The 22,285-nt window shown below is 45.6% G+C and overlaps 1 protein-coding gene across 1 annotated transcript in view; it reads right to left on the bottom strand.

Moving 5' to 3' along the window:
* Window positions 1-22,285, bottom strand: part of TMEM8B (transmembrane protein 8B) — a 433,569-nt gene that overhangs the window by 92,313 nt on the left and 318,971 nt on the right. Inside the window, exon 5 of the mRNA XM_069205659.1 lies at window positions 17,037-17,308. Coding sequence (XP_069061760.1) covers window positions 17,037-17,308 — 272 coding nt within the window. The remainder of the gene's footprint in view (window positions 1-17,036; window positions 17,309-22,285) is intronic.

Consider the following 22,285-nt stretch of genomic DNA (forward strand, 5'->3'; position numbering starts at 1 on the left):
TCTCTTTTCTGCCTGATCCACTTTCTCTCCTGAGGCCTAGTTATCAATGGAGCAACAGGTGCAGTGGCACCAGGGCTCAGAGACCTACAGATCTCACTTAACTCTAATTACTGCTGTATTTTCCTACCAAAATTCCATTGAACCATTTTCCTTTCTTACTCAAGGGCCCATGACACCATTACTACACCACCTGTCCTCTTCATCTTTACTACTGACTCTCTCTTTTCTTTCACCCCAAATGATATTTTGTTATTGTGTTTTGAGCATTACACTCTAATGCCAAAAGTTTATTTCTAATAAAGGTTGAAATGACAATTGTTTATGTTTTAAGATAGAGGAAGAAGGTAAATAGAAGTGCTTTAGTAAAATGCTGGGCTACTAGAATTATATGGCAGGAAAAGATGAAATTATGAGGCAAGGTTGACTAATTTATGTGGCAGGAAAAGTCCAGTTATGAACTTACAGTGTCAGTTGCCCTAACTCAAGAAAATGTGAGACCTATTGCATTGCAAATGCTTGTTCTTGTTTGCACCTCTTTGTCTCTAGTCTGATGGTGTTCTGGCTACGGGTGTGCAGAGACGCACCATGAGCTATTTCAGAACCACTGCTTAGACCTTTGTGGCAGTATTCTCGTTGGTGTTTCTTGAGCGGGATGGCACTGAGCTGCTTCCACCTGAGTGCACTTGTGGAGCTGGTAGATGCAACATAGTTTTGGAAAGCAGAAGCTGGTGAGATGGGACCAGTGCTTTCAGCCATGCACATTAGGTTTGCGGTGGCTCTGCACCTGGGGGGTTACCTGGATGTGGGGGGCGTGGACTGGATGTTGTCTTGGAGAAGTTTTGGTTTTCGATCGATAGGGTGGGAGAGTGTGAAACCAGGAGTACTATAGGAAATATTGGTGAACGTTCATAGTAATGCCTGTCATGAGGCGTGGAACAATGCGGGACACTCACAACTGAGCTCACTACATTGTAGGACAGAACAAGATTCAGTAGGGCTGTGAGGAGAGAGGGAGGATGGTTTTGCTGACCCGTCAGGAGAGCTTCTACCAGGTGTGGTCCTCTCGGGCGAACAGGGAGGGTCGGGCGCAACCACCATGTGTCAGTTGACTTGACGCCCCAGCGGGCTGTACCACTTCCGGCTTTGGAGAGGGGGTGGATCTGCAGCCAGTCTAGAGGCAGCATTGGTCAAAGTGATTGGAGGCCTTCGTGCCACAGGGAGCCTACAGTTAGCTAATCGGGACAAGACAGCACAAAGAAGCTTGTGTGACTAACAGTGCCTCCAATCTCTCAGGCATTGCTCATTGGGAATTTTAACTATGTGTACATCTGACTTTCCTTCCTACTGAGCTTCTGCGCGCAGGCATTCAGCAGCAGACATGGTCACTTTTCTGATCTTGTCTTCGACTCATTTCCATTTCCTTCTGTCTCTTCCCACCAACCCTAGTATTAGAATGTCCAGTCTATCCAGGAGCCTCCTCCAGACTGACCCCTCGCACCGAGACCCTAAGCTCCTAGACAAGTGGTCCCCAACCTGGTGTGGGGACCACTGGGGGTCCGTGAAGCCTCCTCAGGGTGTCCGGGACGGTTTAGAAAATTAAGAAAGAAAGAACAAAAGACAAGGCAGGTAAGAAAGCAGGTAAGAAATAAAGAAGGAAAGCAAAAATCAAAGTAGAAGGAAAGAAATGGAAATAAAACAAGAGAAAGAAGGAAATAGAAAAAGAAAGAGTAGAGGACAGAAGAAAGAATGAAAGGGGATGAAAGAAAGAAAGAAAAAGGCCGGCAAGAAAGAAGGTAAGAAATAAAGAAGGCAAGAAAAAAGCAATATAGTAGGTAGGAAATTGAAGGAAAGCGAAAGAATGAAACAGAGAAAATGAGTAGAGAAGAAAAAATGAAAGATAAGTAAAGAAAAAGTGAAGGACAGAAAAAGAAAGGAAAAAAAGAAGGGTAGAGGACAGAAAAGGAAATAAAGAGGAAAAGTTTGAGAAAGAAAGAAAGAAAGAAAGAAAGAAAGAAAGAAAGAAAGAAAGAAAGAAAGAAAGAGAGAAAGAAAGAAAGAAAAGCTCAATGCAGAACATTTTCTAACGGACACAGTCTGGTATGGTGCGAAATAGCAGCAGTCAGAAAAGTAGAGCACTCCAAAAAGTATTTACAACAGCGCTGGCAGGAGATGGGATCTGGTAAGGATGGAATGTGCGTTGGACTCTAAACACAAAGGCAACACTAAAGTCATTATAAAGGCAATATAAAAACACTGGCACTGAAGGGAACTCACTTGTGTGCGGATGTGCTCAATGTGAGGGAGTAAAATGCAGTCACTCACAGTGAAGGTAACCGGTGGCTTAAGTAGGCGGAGCCCTGCCCCATGCTGGATGGTGTAGTGGGCGGAAGCAACACGTGAATGACACAACAACAGACCAATGGATGCAGAGAGCTGGCTGAAAGCCCTTAAATGTAAGTATACTATATATATTTTAGTAAAACTAAAAGGTATAGATTAAAACATGCAGAAAAACACCAGCCCTGTACCTATGAGCCATTTATGGCCGGTCTCAGTAGGCCGACTGTACCAGTCCCAAACCCACAGGAGATGCTGTGGCGTGCAATGGGCACCTTCTTCCAGCCTCTGTGGCCTCCACTGCATCTCTCTAGACACTGACTCTACTAAGCTGCTTTCCACCCGAGACGGGGGTACATTACAATTCACCTTGCTACACTTTGAAAACATAAAATAATGTAAATAAATGTATTTTTCACACTGTGTCCCACAATTTAGAGCCTGAGAAAAATCACGATTTTGAAGTCTGAGAACTAGACAACATCTTCTCCAGTAACAGACATCACAATTACTGAACCCCTGGACACTGGCAGAGCTCTGGGTGAGTGGGGGAGGGGTGCAAGGGGAGTAACACTTTGGCTATAAGTTACTGCATTACTTGTGTCCTGTTCACACATTTAAATGTGAGCTTTGAAGAGTCATTAGGGTCAGTAGAATAGATTGCATGAGCTTTACTGCCAATTGCACTCTCACCCCCACATCCAGAGATGGAAACACTGCCGCGTGCACTTTATATCATTAGGGACTGATTCACAAAGGTAAACTTAGAGCAAAAGTCCAAGTTTAAACCTATAATCTAACTTTACTGATAGCAAAGTTAGACTTGTGGTCTAAGCTTAGTCTAAACATGGACCAAAAGTCTAGACTTTAGGTCTAAACTTAGACTTTTGGTATAAACTTTGACTTTTGCACTGAGTTTACCTTTGTGAATCGGGCCCAGGGTGAGGAGTGATCCCCTTTGAGAATGACATATAATCCCAAATGCAGTCACGTGCCACTGAAAAGATGTTCCCTAGACCAAGCTGGGGGACCCTGACTCAGCTCAGGGCAATGCCCTGCGTGGTGGTGTATGATGTCTCGAGTGCCCTGCATGGTCCAGTATGATGTCTCGAGTGCCCTGCATGGTCCTGTATGATGTCTCGAGTGCCCTGCGTGGTCCTGTATGATGTGTCGAGTGCCCTGCATGGTCCAGTATGATGTATCGAGTACCCTGCATGGTCCAGTATGATGTCTCGAGTGCCCTGCATGGTCCAGTATGATGTCTTGAGTGCCCTGCATGGTCCAGTATGATGTCTCGAGTGCCCTGCATGGTCCAGTATGATGTCTCGAGTGCCCTGCATGGTCCTGTATGATGTCTCGAGTGCCCTGCGTGGTCCAGTATGATGTGTCGAGTGCCACTGAAAATATGTTCCTTAGACCAAGCTGGGGGACCCTGACTCAGCTCAGGGCAATGCCCTGCGTGGTGCTGTATGATGTCTCAAGTGCCCTGCATGGTCCAGTATGATGTCTCGAGTGCCCTGCATGGTCCAGTATGATGTCTCGAGTGCCCTGCATGGTCCTGTATGATGTCTCGAGTGCCCTGCGTGGTCCAGTATGATGTCTCGAGTGCCCTGCATGGTCCAGTATGATGTCTCGAGTGCCCTGCGTGGTCCAGTATGATGTGTCGAGTGCCCTGCATGGTCCAGTATGATGTCTCGAGTGCCCTGCGTGGTCCAGTATGATGTCTCGAGTGCCCTGCATGGTCCAGTATGATGTCTCGAGTGCCCTGCGTGGTCCTGTATGATGTCTTGAGTGCCCTGCGTGGTCCAGTATGATGTCTCGAGTGCCCTGCATGGTCCAGTATGATGTCTCGAGTGCCCTGCGTGGTCCAGTATGATGTGTCGAGTGCCCTGCATGGTCCAGTATGATGTCTCGAGTGCCCTGGCCAGATGTTCCTCTGGCAGACCTCCACACTGCGAATATGAGCTGTGAAGAGCCCCATGTTATGTCAGCAGAGCGTCTTTACACAGTAGGGTAAGTAGGAGGGGTAAAGTGCGGCACAGGAAATGCCCTGCAAAAGAGAGCCCTACAAACTGGTGTTTGTCTCTAGAGACACTATTGAGGAGGAAGCTGAACTTACAGTAACACTTCTCCGAACCACCAAGGAACCGGCCCCGGACCTTCAGGGAAGTGGCCCTAAACCAGCGAGAGATTGGCCCTAAAGCCTTGCCTATCCAGAAATAGCTAGATGGAGGTAATGCTCATCCCTCCCCTGGAGGTGCCTACCCCTGACCAGCTATCCTCCGACTGCTCCACCGAGGTCCGGGTATAAGGGCTCTCCTCCACCAACCCATACAACGATGGCGACCAGGCGGGTAGTCCAGACCCTGTTTGCCAGCATGCAAGCCTGTCTGAGGCCTACTATCAGCCTTAGAGGGCCTATGCCTGCCATCAGGAGGTCTTGGGAAATCACTGGAGCTGCACGTTTCTGGCCAGCAAAGAATCAAGTGTGGGCCACCAATCAAGGGTGGTCCACCAAAAACTCAAGTGCAGCCCACCAAATAATCAATTGTGCACCACTAAAGAATCAAGTGTGCACCACCAAAGAATCAATTGTGCATAACCAAAGAATCAATTGTGCACCACTTATGAATCAAATGTGCACCACCAAAGAATCAAGTGTGCATTACCAAAGAATCAAGTGCGCACCACCAAAGAATCAAGTGTGCACCACCAAAGAATCAAGTGTTCACCACCGAAAGAATCAAGTGTGCATTACCAAAGAATCAATTGTGCATCACTAAAGAATCAAGTGTGCACCACCAAAGAATCAAGTGTGCATTACCAAAGAATCAAGTGTGCACCACCAAAGAATCAATTGTGCACCACTAAAGAATCAAGTGTTCACCACCAAAAAACCAAGTGTGCTTTACCAAAGAATCAAGTAAGCACCATCAAAGAATCAATTATGCACCACTAAAGATTCAAGGGCCATATGTACGAACACATTTTGCCATTGACACAGAATTGGAAAAACCCTTTCATACATCTGGCCCCAAGTGTGCACCACCAAAGAATCAAGTGTGGACCAGCAAAGAATCAAGTGTGCACCACCAAAGACTCAAGTGAGAATCACCAAAGAATCAAGTGTGGACCAGCAAAGAATCAATTGTGTACCACCAAAGAATCAAGTGTGCACTACCAAAGAATCATGTGTGCATTACCAAAGAATGAATTTAAAAAATGAACAATTCAAAGACAGGGGAGTAATGGGGGCAGGGGCAGTCTTCTAGCAGAAAGGCATCATGCCCGCTGAAGATAACTCCTGCCACTCCACCACTGCATCTGTGGTGTGATCGGAAGGCCCACACCCAAAACCTGCATGAGCCCCGGAATACCTGGAGAAAAAGAAGGCCTGTACCTACCAGAGAGATTGGTCACTCCCATGCCATTATGTGGGCACCATTTTGGTTCAGGATTGTTTAATATAGTGATGACACAATAGTCCAGATAGTGAATGCTTTGCTGTATAAGAACAGGTGAAAATGCTCAAATAAAGAGACAACCGCTAAGCTCTCTTTTTCAGCCTGCGGCTATGCAGTTTCAGCCATTGCCAGACTTCTCCACAGGCATGCGTACTACTGCATCAGTGTGATACCGCGGCAGTGGAAAATTGTGTCAAATTTGTGCCAGGCCCAAGATATTTTGCAGAAGCCCATTATTTTCCAGTGTTGCAAAATACTAGTACCGACTATACCTGTAAACCCTCACACTCTTACCAAGCTGAAAATGTGGTCTATTCCAGGTCACGCAGAGGTGTAAGAATAGCCTAATGTGCTGGTTATTATTATTTTTAAGTGTATTGGATTGTTACAGATGCTGCAGATGAGCTCTGTTGAAAATTAAACAGACAGCGCCACCATGTGGTGGAATGCCATAAAAATGTGCAGCTGTTAAAAAACAACTGCCTGTACCAATACCCGGAAGATACCAGCACAAATTAAGCACTGCACCTTGGCCACTGATTGGCATCCATAGCCAGGCCACTCTGCTATGCAGGATGAAAGCAGGCCATATATGAGTTTGTTAGAGCTCAGTTATAGCTAAAAAGGATTTGAGGGTGCCTATTCCTAATGCGTATGGAGTCGCAAATCTGTGGTAAAAATAAAAAAATAAAACAAGCGCAGTCTTCTGCGCTTGTTTTACAAAAGCCTCCCCCTGGGTAGGCTGGGTCCCGGGGGCATGTTAAAAATAAAGGAGGGGAGCACATGGGGCACCCCTCCTAGGGCTTATTGAAGCCCCAGGGAATGCCACCTCCATGGGGCTTAATTTGCATTGAATGTGTGGGGCAGTGCAGTTTCTCCGTGCCCAGGGGACCACCACCTCCCTGGGGCAAAATGGTTTCATTGCAATAGGGGGTTGTACTGGCCCACCCCTGCAGCCCTGGGGACCACCACCTACCTGAGGCAAAAAAGAAAGAACTAATGAATGCAGGAGGGTCAGAGGGCCCCCCCTGTAGCCCCAGGGGCCGCCACCACTCCGGGAAAGCACTTAATTACATGCGGGGCAGGGCAAACCCCCAGTGACCGCCACATTCCTGCTGCAAATTATGAATTATATACAGGGGGCCACGCAGCCCCCACAGTTCCGGGGACCGCCACCTCCCGGATCTGAATTTAAAGAATGAGGGGTCTCTGTTGCTGGATCACCACCTCCCTGGGACAAATACAACATCAGCTCTGTCCCCCTTAACAAATAACCCAATTTCTTACACTGTTCCTTTTGGACTTTTGCTTCCTAAATGAACTCTCCGTCCTGGTGCCATGACCCTTATATTGATGAACACCTCTGACAGCCTCTCCTTGGAGGACTTCTTCCCAGTAGATGACTCCTCCATTCGGTCCTCATGCGTTTGTTCTAGATTAAAGATTCTAATACCCTCTTCACGAGGACATGTTATCAAATGTGCATTAAGCGTCTAATTCATGTTTGAAGAAGCAAGCATTTCCTCCACATACAGCCAGGGCCACTGGAATTATGCGGCTGCAGCGATTCTTGCATAATTATAGACTTGCCGCATTAACCCTTATGAGTTCCATAATCTGCAGATTTTCTTTAAAAACATTGTTTCTAGCTCAAACAGTTTAAAAGTTACTAGAAATGCAGTGACGCTTGTTGCTGTTTCGTGGAAGGCGATTTTTGAAGGTGCACTGGTCACCTTTATGTTGCTTATTGCTATATTGTGGTGTTAAAAATTGGTACTTATGAGGTGTAACCAGGGCCATTGAAATTCTGCAATTGTGGCGATTTTTCCATAGTTACAGATTTGCCAAATTTGCCACATAATTCAACGTCTGCGGCATAATCTGCAGATTGCAACCAAAAAAATTGTTTCTAGCTCAAACGGTTGAAAAGTTACTAAAAAAGCAGCACGTGCGTTGTCGCGCACTGGAAGGACCTTCGCAAAATTAAATTTTTGTTGCTATATTGCTATATTTTGGTGTTAAATTGATACTAATGAGGTCCAACAATGCCCAGACAATAAAAACAAGTTTGAAAATGACAAAATAATGAAGTAATAGTATCACAAATTATGGAGAGTTATGCCTCATAATTCGTTTTTTCTTGCTGCATAATTTAGTCAACCCTGCCACATAATTGGCCCTCCTCGCCACACAATTCCGGTGGCACTGGATGTAACCAATGCCCGGACAGTGTTGCCAGATTTAAAAATTATGAAATTATGAACTTATACTGTTTCATAATGTGCCATATTATGCAACATTATTTGCCTTGTCTTGCCGCATTATTTACTCAGCACTGCCACATAATTTGTCCCTCTCCTGCCGCATAATTGCAGCGGGCCTGCATACAGCCCTGTCTGATGATACAATGGCCCCTGGTGAGGGAGTGCTCGAGTGCCTATGTTGGTATCTCGCTGCTCTAAGGTTGTCCCTCAGCTGAGAGCTGATGGTGTGATCAGCCGGACCTAGCTCGGGGGGCAGCATCTCCCCGCCCCCTGGCACAGCAGCCTCCCCTCACCAGGCCGGGCCTGTGCCTTGTGGAAGAGACACAATAACCTTCCGTAGACACGCTCCAGGGAAAATGTTTACTTAAAGAAAAAACGCTTGAACAGACAGGACTGAGGAGGCGTGGAGCCGGCGTGTGATGGAGAGACCACCTGATAGAGATGTCATGCCAACCTTGGCTTTCATGTGTGTGTGTGTGTGTGTGTGATGGGGACTGACAGGGATCTGGCTGCAGAGGGAGGCCGCCTGCGGGTGGGGGGAGGAGGGGGGGTCTTTATTAGATGACTCTGTTTCCTCCCCCACTTCCGACAACAGACAGGACCGAGGAGGCGTGGAGACGGCGTGTGATGGAGAGACCACCGGATAGAGATGTCATGCCAACCTTGGCTTTCATGTGTGTGTGTACGAGGGGGGAGGGATGTTGGGGGGTGGGGGGGAGGGGAGTCTGACAGGGATCCTGATCGGAACTGGCACTCTAGCTGCAGATGGAGGTCTCCTGAGGGGGTACCAAGACGTCTTTATTAGACGGCTCTGTTCCCCCCCCCCACTTCTGAGAGGACTGAGGAGGCGTGGAGACGGCGTGTGATGGAGAGGAGAGGACCACCTGATAGAGATGTCATGTCAGCCTGTGCGTGTGTCTGTGTGTGTGTGCATGTGCGTGTGTGTGTGTTTGTGACAGATGAGGACCACCTGATAGAGATGTCATGTCAGCCTGTGCGTGTGTCTGTGTGTGTGTGCATGTGCGTGTGTGTGTGTTTGTGACAGATGAGGACCACCTGATAGAGATGTCATGTCAACCTTGGCTTTCATGTGTGTGTGTGTGTGTGATGGGGACTGACAGGGATCTGGCTGCAGAGGGAGGCCGCCTGCGGGTGGGGGGAGGAGGTGGGGTCTTTATTAGATGACTCTGTTCCCTCCCCCACTTCTGACAGGACTGAGGAGGTGTTGAGGGGAGGGCCACCTGATAGAGATGTCATGTCAACCTGGGCCTCCATGAGTGTGTGTGTGTGATGGGGACTGACAGGGATCTGGCTGCAGAGGGAGGGGAGGACCACCGGAGGGGGATGTCATGTCAACCTGGGCTTCCATGTGTGTGTGGGTTGGGGGGCGGATCCTGATCCCTCTGGCTGCAGATGGAGGTCTCCTGCGGGTGGTGGGGGGTCTTTATTAGACGGTTCTGTTCCCTCCCCCACTTCTGACAACAGACAGGGCACAGTGTGAGTTTCTGCTGAGCGTGCAGACAGCGCCGTGTGCATTACCGAGGCCAAGGCAGGGGGCAGGCGGAAAACAGGAGACGGGCAGAGCGACGGACAGACCGACAGAGAGAGCACGTGGCCTACAGTGCACAGAGACAGACAGACCCACCTTCAAGGAGACGGATGGGCTCACACAGAGAACACATTAAATATAGTCAAGCTAAGGGCAAAGAGACAACCGAACCGCACACGTAGAACAAATGTAATACAGACAGACATGTAATAAAAACACACAATCAAAGGGACAGCGGATTCACACTCAGATCAAGTCTAATACAGACTGTCAGACAATCAAAAGAGACACTCAAAGACCCTCGCAGACAGGCAAATGTAGGTTTCTACTAAGTGTTTTCTGTAGGACAGGCCCTTCAGTGCACAGATAAAAGGCGTACATAATAAGGACGACTCAGGGCCCTTAAGTACCAACTAGCCCTGGGAGTAATCCTACTTACGCCAGAGAAAGCAGAATAGTTTCGGTGATTTTGTGTTACTCTTTCAAGCAAAATTACGGATAATAATGCAGTTACTCTCAGTTACACAAGCAGGCGTAGTTTGGGGGTGAAATCCTGCTCCGAGAGCACATGTAGCGCGCATGCGCTGCTCTTCATATTCTTTTGCATGTGGTGCCATTTTCGTGGCACAACATGCACCCTTTTGTCAATTTCGGACACAAAAGTGAAACTAGTGCTAAATGTCGGGAGTAATTAGGGGGAGAATCCTACCCCAAGTGCACATTTAGCGAGGACCAGCATCTGCTTGAGCGGCTATTCATGTTCTGTTGCGTATACCACTACTTCTTAGCACAAAATGCATCCTTGCATCCATTTTGGACGTGAGTGGGCATTTTTACATTAAGAAAATACAGCTAAATGCAGAATTACTCTTCTCACGTAATTCTGCATAATCTTGCAGACTTTTTAGGTAATTCCGCATGACTACGCTACACAGAATTTTGGGAGCTGTGACTACCCCTAGTATGAACACATTTCTCCATAGACACAAAATGGGTGAAATTCTTTGATAAGTCAGGCCGCAGCAGTGGACATCAGAGCAAGAGGTCTGCGTGACCTCTCAGAGAGGTCAGGGGACGCTCAAGCAAGAGGGACATGGCAGTTTCTAGAATGGGGCTAAAACATGTTCATGTGCATGGTTATCAAGAACACCTCAAAGTGGATAGATACATGAGGTACTGAGGAAGAGGCTTTACAGACATCCCTACAGGGCAGTAGCGCCCAACCAAGGGGGGTGCTTAGAGAGTGGAGAAGCTCAGGAGGGGGCAATTTGCCATCTCTCACAGAAGGGCAAGTGGCGGTCCGGGTCACAGATGGACAAGTAGTTCACCAGTTCACGGAAGGCCACGCAGCACTTAGCCTCACACATAGGAAAGTGCACAATGGCTTGCGGATTTGAAAGTAGTTCACAGGCTCATGGATGGGCAAGTAGCACACATGCGCACGGATTGGCAAGTAGCGCACGGGCTCATGGATGGGCAAGTAGCGCACAGGCTCACGGATGGGCAAGTAGCACACAGGCTCACGGATGGGCAAGTAGCACACAGGCTCTAGGATGGGCAAGTAGCACACAGGCTCACGGATGGGCAAGTAGCACACAGGCTCTAGGATTCTCAAGCAGCACACATGCGCACGGATGGGCAAGCAAACTCACAACAGTTAGCAGGCAAGGGATAAATTCAATGATTATTATGACCAACCAATATTAACTCTTGGTTTCAAGGGGTAAATTATTTGCCCTTATTTATTCCATTGATTCAAACCGTACAGCATCAAGCTCATTGGAGAGTAACTTGTCTCTTATTCTAACAACGTGGTGACAATATATACAATTCTAAATGCATTCGTATTTACAACACACATTTGTTACAAACATTACACCGATAATCAAAAACAAAAAACTGGACAAATTTAAGAGAAAACATACGCCCATTTACAAGATTTTTTAGTTATAGTCACATAAACACAATTTACAATGTGATCTGATCTCATCAGGTAACCAAGGGTCTTGCACCCAGCTGTCTAATACCTTAATGTTTTTTAGAAAGGTATTATGTAGTGCTAAACTACTTATGTTTATCAATTCATTATCACTCCAAGCCCTTGATTCCACTAGCAGGATGTCGACGCGTTTCGGCCTTAACACTCAGGGCCTCGTCAGGACTGTCAGGGGGTACTGGCACCACTACAAAAATTAACAAACACATTGCAATCATCCTCATTTAATAAATACTTCCACCACCCAATACCAACTGTGTAAAGTATCAGTACCAAACTTACACCAATGACTCCCAGTGTGCCTTAGCAAAAATCTATGGCATGCTCTTTACAGGGGAGCCACCACTCCCATTGATATCTATATACCAATAATTTATGTCAATTGCTGTTCAAAGCAGCGTCATCAAATCTTTAACAAGTGTCTGAGCTAGTCACCCATGCAATCTTAATCATAGACCCCATGTACTCATTCCAGCTGTGGGACATACCTTTCTCTCCGTTGTGATGTATATCCAACCCTATGAGTTAATATCCTCTTCCTTTAGTGATACTATTCCCCAAAAAAGATAGAGAAGGAAAAACAAGCTCAAAGGCCATACTTATTATGTACAAAGCAACACCACAGGTGCCCTCCAGAGGGATGTTATCATATTCCATATTCCAGAATGATTCTAAAGACTCGAGGGGCTTAATGCAGTTGTGTTTCTGTCGCTTACAGAAATCTACATCTCAGTATATGCATGGTTATAGTAAGATCAAGTAAATAGGTAAGAATATGATAACATCCCTCTGGAGGGCACCTGTGGTGTTGCTTTGCACATAATAAGTATGGCCTTTGAGCTTGTTTTTCCTTCTCTATCTTTTTTGGGGAATAGTATCACTAAAGGAAGAGGATATTAACTCATAGGGTCGGACACAAGATTACGAATGGGTAAGTAACACACAAGATTACTGATGGGTACGTGGCACACAACACTACGGATAGATAAGTAGCACACAAGATTACGGATGGCTACGTAGCACACAAGATTACAGATGGGTACATAGCACACATGATTACTGATGAGTTAGTAGCACACAAGATTCTGGATGGGTACGTAGCACATAAGATTACGGATGGGTAAGTAGCATTCAAGATTACGGATAGGTAAGTAACACACAAGATTACGGATGGGTAAGTAACACACAAGATTACGGATGCCTATGTGGCACACAAGACTACGGATGGATAAGTAGCACACAAGATTACGGATGGGTACGTAGCACACACGATTACTGATAGGTTAGTAGCACACAAGATTCTGGATGGGTACGCAGCACACAAGAATAGGGATGGGTATGTAGCACACAAGATTAGGGATGGGTAAATAGCACACAAGATTACGGATGGGTACGTAGAACAAAAGATTAGGGATGGGTAAATAGCACACAAGATTACGGATGGGTAAGTAGCACACAAGATTATGGATGGGTACGTAGCACACAAGATTACGGATGGATAAGTAGCACACTAGATTACGGATGGGTAAATAGCACACAAAATTATGGAAGGGTTAGGAGCACACAAGAATATGGATGGGTAAGTAGTACACAAGATTACAGATCGGTACGTAGCACACAAGATTACGGATGGGTAAGTAGCACACAAGAATATGGATGGGTAAGTAGCACACAAGATTATGGATGGGTAAATAGCACACAAGATTACAGATGGGTACGTAGCACACAAGATTACGGATGGGTAAGTAGCACACAAGATTACGGATGGGTAAGTAGCACAGAAGAATATGGATGGGTAAGTAGCACACAAGATTACATATGGGTACGTAGCACTCACGATTACGGATGGGTAAGTAGCACACAAGAGTATTGGTGGGTAAGTAGCACACAAGATTACGGATGGGTCAGTAGCACACAAGATTACGGATGGGTACGTAGCACACAAGATTACAGAAGGGTAAGTAGCACACAAGATAATGGATGGGTGAGTAGCACAGAAGAATATGGATGGGTAAGTAGCACACAAGATTACATATGGGTACGTAGCACACAAGATTATGGATGGGTAAGTAGCACACAAGATTTCGTATAGGTACGAAGCACACAAGATTATGGATGGGTAAGTAGCACACAAGATTAAGGATGGGTAAATAGCACACAAGATTACGGATGGGTAAGTAGCACACAAGATTACGGATGGGTAAATTGCACACAAGATTACGGATGGGTAAATTGCACACAAGATTACAGATGGGTAAGTAGCACACAAGATTATGGATGGGTAAGTAGTACACAAGATTACGGATGGGTAAGTAGCACACAAGATTACGGATGGGTAAATTGCACACAAGATTACAGATGGATAAGTAGCACACAAGAATATGGATGGGTAAGTAGTACAAAAGATTACGGATGGGTAAGTAGCACACAAGATTACGGATTGGTAAATTGCACACAAGATTACGGATGGGTAAATAGCACACAAGATTACGGATGGGTAAGTAACACACAAGATTACGGATGGGTAAATAGCACACAAGATTAGGGATGGGTATGTAGCACACAAGATTAGGGATGGGTAAATAGCACACAAGATTACGGATGGGTACGTAGCACACAAGATCAGGGATGGGTAAGTAGCACACAAGATTACGGATGGGTAAGTAGCACACAAGATTATGGATGGTACGTAGCACACAAGATTACGGATGGGTAAATTGCACACAAGATTACGGATAGATAAGTAGCACACACGATGAAGGATGGGTAAATAGCACACGAGATTATGGAGGGGTAAGTAGCACACAAGATTACAGATGGGTAAGTGGCACACAAGAATATGGATGGGTAAGTAGCACACAAGATTACGGATGGGTAAGTAGCACACAAGATTAAGGATGGGTACGTAGCACAGAAGATTACGGATGGGTAAGTAGCACACAAGATTACAGATGGGTAAGTAGCACACAAGAATATGAATGGGTAAGTAGTACACAAGATTACAGATGGGTACGTAGCACACAAAATTATGGATGGGTAAGTAGCACACAAGATTACGGATAGGTACGAAGCACACAAGATTATGGATAGGTGAGTAGCACACAAGATTAAGGATGGGTAAATAGCACACAAGATTACGGATGGGTACGTAGCACACAAGATTACAGATGGGTAAACTAAACAAGATTACGGATGGGTAAATTGCACACAAGATTACGGATGGGTAAGTAGCACACAAGATTATGGATGGGTAAGTAGTACACAAGATTACGGATGGATAAGTAGCACACTACATTACGGATGGGTAAGTAGCACACAATATTATGGATGGGTAAGTAGCACACAAGATTACGGATGGGTAAGTAGCACCCAAGATTACGGATGGGTAAGTAGCACACAAGATTACGGTTGGGTAAGTAGCACACAAGATTAGGGATGGGTATGTAGCACACAAGATTAGGGATGGGTAAATAGCACACAGGATTACGGATGGGTACGTAGCACACAAGATTAGGGATGGGTAAGTAGCACACAAGATTACAGATGGGTAACTAGCACACAAGATTACGGATGGGTACGTAGTACACAAGATTACGGATGGGTAAATAGAACACAAGATTACGGATGGGTTAGGAGCACACAAGAATATGGAGGGGTAAGTAGCACACAAGATTACGGATGGGTAAATGGCACACAAGAATATGGATGGGAAAGTAGCACACAAGATTACGGATGGGTAAGTAGCACACAAGATTACGGATGGGTAAATAGCACACAAGATTACGGATGGGTAAGTAGCACACAAGATTATGGATGGTACGTAGCACACAAGATTACGGATGGGTAAATTGCACACAAGATTACGGATAAGTAAGTAGCACACAAGATTACAGATGGGTAAGTAGTACACAGGCTTGCAGGTGTGAAACCATCACAGAGGTTCAAGGATGGGTAAGTAACACCAAGGTGCATGGGTTAGTAACTAAACAGTTCTTACAAAGAGGCAAGTGCCACTCATTCCCACAGATGGCTCATAAATGAGTAGCTAGCAAAGAGGCTTTCAGTACAAAGAACTTGTGCCTAGAGGCTCCATAGGCCTGTCCAGGCTCATGGTGCTGTCTCTCTGCAGGACCATCCATCATCGATAATGATTCACAAAAATGCTAGGGTGGTAAAAAAAAAGTGATACTTTGTGTCCTTTGACCACTGACTGTATCCCTAGGCTGGTACATTGTCCATATGTATTTCCTCAGCAACCTCATATTTGCTGCTGGAGTGCTAAAGCAAAGGTAAAATGCATGCATAAGAATATAGGTTTGACCTTCATGAAGTAATGGTGGGGCAACAAAGGGAAGGTATGATTAACAGCTGCTCCTCCTGGGCTTCTCTGTCTCATCACAATGCAGACAAGCTCTTCTCATCTTGTCTGTTTGTCACATGCTGTATGTGCCTTAGAAGCATCACCAGTTAACTTGTCCCGTAGAGGAAGCACTTTGAACAATATCTTATTGCAGCTTGGGAAGACACAACCCCTCCATCTCAAAGTCGATCCAGTCTGGTGCGAAGCATGTCCAATTCCGCAGTGAAACTTGAAGCAAAACAAAGCTTGGGCCCAAAGTCCCACGCCTCAAAGCGACATCTTCCCTCATGTGCGGCCCACGCCAGATAACCCTTGGAGCCATCAGCTGCACTTCCATAGGCGTTATGGTGATTTCAGCCTGAGGCTGCCCCACCTGTATGGTAAGACTGTACCTGACCAAACCTAGCCGTGAAGCAAATGTTATGTTATAAGTACTTGATATAGAGAACAACTCACTCCCGAAAGATTATCTCAGCACTAAGGTGTGTCTCAGAGCAAAGAAGCTTGTTACGGAAGGATTCAAAATGGTGTTCAAAAGTTGGGGGATGGTATTCACTGTTGGGGACCCATACTGGTGGCATAAGAGGTGCTCCTTGAAGATTTAATATTTCAGTTCACACGCTAGGCCTGAGTATGCCTTCCTCTTCTGAAACCAGAAGCCCAGTCCAAGGGAGGTCCTGGTTTGATGGAGGTGGAAAGAGTCGCCACCCTCCTCCGGGTATCCAAGTTCAGACAGCACACTACAGGAACCTAACGCATCACCACATCTATCAACAACCTTTATACTGAATTTGGTGAAAGGAAAAAGCAATGAGTGGAACATATTTGGTGCAATGAGAATATAGTGCAATTTTGTGACACTGCTGTGGTTTGAGATGTTTTCACCAGTGGTAGTGCCAATCCTCTGTAGATGTTCACAGACCAACCATTACCAACCACATTCTAGACACAGTCATCAAAGGAGGTCAATAGTTTCACCTTGTATTCAACCACACATTTGAACTTGGGGTGGCCACCTAAGGTACAGAAATAATATTCATGCACAGACCTCCAAGTAAACGCTCACCTTTGATCTGAACTGTGATCCGGAAGTGGACGGCGCCGGGGACGGCCAGGTACTTCTCTACCAGGACGTAGTACCAGTTCTGCCAGAAGGGAAGGTGGACTCGCACCTCACAGACGCCTCGTTCCTTGCAGTCCTGGTAGGTGGAGTTGTGGAGTGGGGGGGCTTTGGCTCGGATCTTCAGGTAGACTGGACACCCCTCCCCGGTCTTGTTCCCATTTCTGCAGCCCAAGAGTTGGACACGGACTTTGGATGTGTAGCTGGGTATAAAGACTCTGAAAGGAAGAACAGTACGAGTGAAAAAGAGAACAAGAAGTGCGAGCAGCGATCTAAGATAAAGGGAGAAGAGAAATAGTAGAGAAATACAGAAAAGAATCTGTCAGGTTGGAGGACCAAAGAAGGCAAGAGTAGTGGCAAGAGATGAAATAAGGAGGGGTGAGCTCAAGGAAACAGTTAACAAGTGAGGAAGAAGAAAAGGAAAACATGCAGAGATTTGGCCCCAGTGCGGAGATTCTACCTAGAGTATAGAGATTCCACCTGAGTGCGGAGATTCCACCTGAGTGTTGGGATTGTACCCTGATTGAGGAGATTCCACCTGTGTGGAGATTCCACCTGAGTGTGGAGATTCTACCCAGAGTGCGGAGATTCGGCCCGAGTGCAGATGTAAAGATACTACTAGTAACTTACCTTTGTGAATACCGAAAAGTAGTAAAGTTAGACTTTTGACCTAAACTTAACCCAAAAGTCTAAGTTTACCTTTATGAATCAGGCCCATTGTGTTTTAGTCACTATCATACTATAGGATCTGTAGTATTATTTCTGCCATCCCAATCAGTGTTCTTGTTTACACTCAGTGAATGCTGTTTCACATGATTTTATATTGATTCGCCGCTCCAATGTGGCTTAAGAATAGGGACGTATTTCAAAATAGTCGTGAATTTTGGCATACAGATTTATGGGTTCAAACTCTTGTGTGTGAACCCATAAATACTTAATGCTTAAGTATTTACTTACATTTAAAACCCATAATACATTAGAAGCATCAGCGGATGATCTCATTGTATTTTATATTTTCATTTTGACCTCATGTGTATTAAGTTTACAGCCCTGAAGAAGATCCCAATTTTTTTAAATGAAACGTGTTGACTGGTCTGAGTTGCTGCTCCCTCATATAAATCAAAGAAATGGAAGAATCATTTAGTGAATCAATTACAGCATTAATCTCAGATGTTGATTTTGGGAATTTGATTCAAAAAAGTTTAGCAACATATGTATAATAGTTTGGATTTCACCGTGAGGAAAGATTGCCTCTCCTTTTATGTTAAAAGGAAGAAAATCATGTGGGAAGGACTGACAAATGAGAAAAATGCCCAGAAGGAAGATGGAGGAGAGAGACAACTTCCAAAAGGAGGAAAAGAAAATTAATAGTGGAAGTAAAAAAACAACAACAACAAAAAAAGAAGACATGTAGAAGGTTCAGGAAGGTGAAATACCTGGGGACTGAATAACACAGAAAATCTAATAACCGCAAAAAAATCCACCATGCACAGTCATGTCCCTGCACATAAGCTGCATTGTTATGAAGTTACAAATATTTTCATGGGAAATGTGCAGTGTGCATGATGTGCAGGAAAGTGAATCAGAAAAAATAAACATTGCTGGTCATGAACTGACAAATTGCTGTTTGTGAAGGTGGGATGCGGGAAGAAATACTTTTATTGATTTTTCATTTCGTTTTCCTCTATATTTCTTACACTGCCAGACACCGGCGGCTTTGCAGTACAGGGAAAAGAATTGAATTCATTTTCCTGACTCTTCCACTGGAAATAAAATATTAAGTGATTTTATTTTTCATGTTACTGCAGTGCGAATCTAGCTTGAAGAACAGGGAAGCAATTTAAGGAACCATTTTTAGTGCTGGAGAAGAGAACTGCCTAGCTACAACATATTCTCCAGCAACCGCTGTAAAGACCTGAGCCCAGATTTACTGAGCCTCTGTGTCACTCTTGCACCGCACAAGGCGACGCGGGACAACGAAAAGGCATATTTGTGATTCACAAAAGCAGGCAAGGCCTGATTTGTTCGTCCTTTCCAGGCTTTGTACAGAAATGTAACGCAACGCCTTGCCCTGCGTTACATTTCCCATTGCTCGGCGTTCCATGGGTGGAGCACGGGCGTTCATGTGCATCCACCCATGGATTTCACACAGTTCCAAATTTACTAAGGTTTGTAAAGCTGGAATTGCATGAAATCAGTATGCCTACCAAAGAGAGACATAAATATGTTTATTACGCCTGGTTACTTCCTCTTTCAATCCGTGATGCATTTTGCATCACGCATAGGAAAAGGGAAAATGACTGCTTGGATTGTTTCTGTGCAGCAAGGTATCCCTTCCTGCACAAAAAAATCCTACGTGTACCACAGGCACCAGTGCAGCATAGTGCAAGAGTGCCTGCGCTGGAGTTACGCAGCCACAGACTGCCAGTGCTGGGCGAGAACTGAAGCGCGCCGCGTCCTTAGAAATATGGTGCTCTTCAGCTCTCTCCCATTCATGCACCGGGTTACATTTCATAGAGGCAGTTGTGCCATGAGTGGAGTATGAGCGTTCACGTGCATCAACCCATGGATTTCATGCAATTCCAGATTTACACAGGTAGTGTAACAAGAGAAATATGTGTTTTCTCTTTGTTAATGCGTGATGCATTCTTTCACATATAGAAAGTGGAAGATGCCTCCTTGGCTTGCTTCTGTGCAGGAAGGTATCCCTTCTACACAACAAAATCCTGCCTGTAATGCAGACACCCTTGCGGTATGGTGCAATGGTACTTGCACTAGGCTGCCACAAGACTGCCAGCGTGGGAAGAGAACCGAACAGCTCCCCACCTACGGAAATGTGGTGATCTTCAGCTCTCTCCCATTCATGCAACGGGTAACATTTCACAGAGGCAGTTGTGCCATGAGTGGAGCATGGGCGTTCACGTGCATCAACCCATGGATTTCATGCAATTCCAGATTTACACAGGTAGTGTAACAAGAGAAATATGTGTTTTCTCCTCGTTAATGCGTGATGCATTCTGTCACATATAGAAAGCGGAAAATGCCTCCTTGGCTTGCTTCTGTGCAGGAAGGTATCTCTTCTACACAACAAACTCCTGCCTGTAATGCAGGCACCCTTGCAGTATGGCACGAGGGTGCCTGCACTAGGCTGCCAGTGTGGCAAGAGAATCGGAAAGCGCCACATCTTCGGAAATATGGTGCTCTTCTTCTCTCTCCCGTACACGTTATACAGCGCAGCAACTTGCCTTGCTGCACTGTGTTGCATGAATTCTTGGTAAGTCAGCCCCTAAATTGCCATCCTGCCAGCCTTGAGAGAGGAAGCGGAGCCTAGAGGAGGCAGGCTTTGAGCCTATCATTATCAGAAGCATCATGGAGTGGGAGAAGCCATGCACAACGGGTGGGTTGTTGTGTCACTCACTGGCTAAAAAGCCATTGAGGCTCAATGGACAGGTCAGGCCTTAGGGCTTATTATGGCTTGAGGAGCCATTTTTACCCACCATTCGCCAAAATAAAAGGCTTATGAAGTTGACTCTTTGTAGTGGCAGAAGGCAAAACTCGTAATATGTTTTTGGATGTTCACAGCCTCTGCAAATTAGCTGGAAACATACTCTCTTTAGGAGTTCCCATCTCACCTTCTTTATGTGGTGTGATACTGATCCTTCACTGGGTGACCGTGTGAAAATTGAAGACATTGTGGTGACAACATGTGACATACAGTGGCATCAGGTGAGTTCGCAGGCCACTTTTGCTGTTTTCTGCCTCCTTTCAAAACACTTTACAGGGTGTATTTAATGATTATCTCAACACCTGCTATTACAGGAATCAGTGAGGAGTTTTTGAGGACATCAGTGGTTTGGTAGGGTTTGCTTCAAAGTCATAGGTGCTTTTTTAGTTTCATGTAACACATCATTGAACCAACACCAGCAGTGGTCACAGCCTCGACATGTGTACTCCACGAACATCAACTTCTCCTTGGTTCAATAGCAGCTTCTCTCCTCATACAACCATTCCTTGACCTCTTTGTCATGGCCAACTAACTCCTTAACTTGTCCAACCTCATCGAGTCATCCTACCTGGTCCAGGATCCTCTCGGGTATTGCCCATGTCCCCTTCACCCTGGCTTTCCTCGCTGTTGCTCATCCCCTTACCTTCTCACCCTTCTTGGTTTTAGACCTAATTGATCCTGGCCGTTGACGTCACTGTCTCTCTAAAGTGCTTTACACCTACAATGAGGATGTCGGGAAGCAACATACGGTTCAAAAAATCTTTTTGATTTGAAAAACTTCACCTCCACTGAGGAAAGTACAAACCCTGGCTAGCCTCACAGCCTGCCAGGTACACATAAGGAGCCATAAACCGTCATTATTACAGGACAAGGAATCTACAAGAAAGACTTTATGACTGGCACCCGACGCTCTGCATAGTCAGCGAACTGAGTCAAACCTCTCAAGGAGCACTCAGTTGAGCTCGCTCCCAGCAGCGGGTGATGATCTAAGGAAGTCCTTCAACATGGACATCAAGGACCTATGATCCTCACCTGCCTCTACTACATCCCTTAGCATATCCTACTACTCTGTGACTTGATACCAGGCTCTGCTACTCACAGGCGTGTTTCACTCATTTGTGAGATATGTTCTTGGCCCCTCCTTAGGAGTTTGAGGATGCAGATAACAGGATTTACTTATTCGATTGCTTTTCAACATGCCTTAAAGTGTTCCTTCAAATTTTACACATGCATAATATACGGATGCAAAGTGCAAAGTTATGCACGAGAATTGCCTCATGGTAGTGGACGCTTTAATACTGGATGAACTGAAACAACGTTGGTGTTGTACGACAGTCCAACCTGGAGGACACTTTGGTCTGCTAAAGATGAGACAAAGATTGCTGGGGGCAGCTAGAAACCTGCTGGGGATGGCTGAAGCAATGCTTGGGATAAGACGGGGCCTGCTGGGGCATTAAAAAGCCATTGCAAAGGGCCTAAGTACATTATCGGATGGGTACACATGACGCGGTGAGGGCGTCCTTGGTTGGACGGGTGTTGTGCTTGCAGTGACAACAATGGCAACAGTATTTTGGCATCATGCGTAAGTGACCAGAGTGGTACTCTTCTCCTGTCTTGCGTCACGATACTGCACATATTTGACATTAACTGGCTGTTGTGTATCTCTGCACGCCCTACTAGAGAAACTGGG

This window comes from Pleurodeles waltl, chromosome 1_2, assembly GCF_031143425.1.
Source record: "Pleurodeles waltl isolate 20211129_DDA chromosome 1_2, aPleWal1.hap1.20221129, whole genome shotgun sequence".
Classification (NCBI taxonomy): domain Eukaryota; kingdom Metazoa; phylum Chordata; class Amphibia; order Caudata; family Salamandridae; genus Pleurodeles; species Pleurodeles waltl.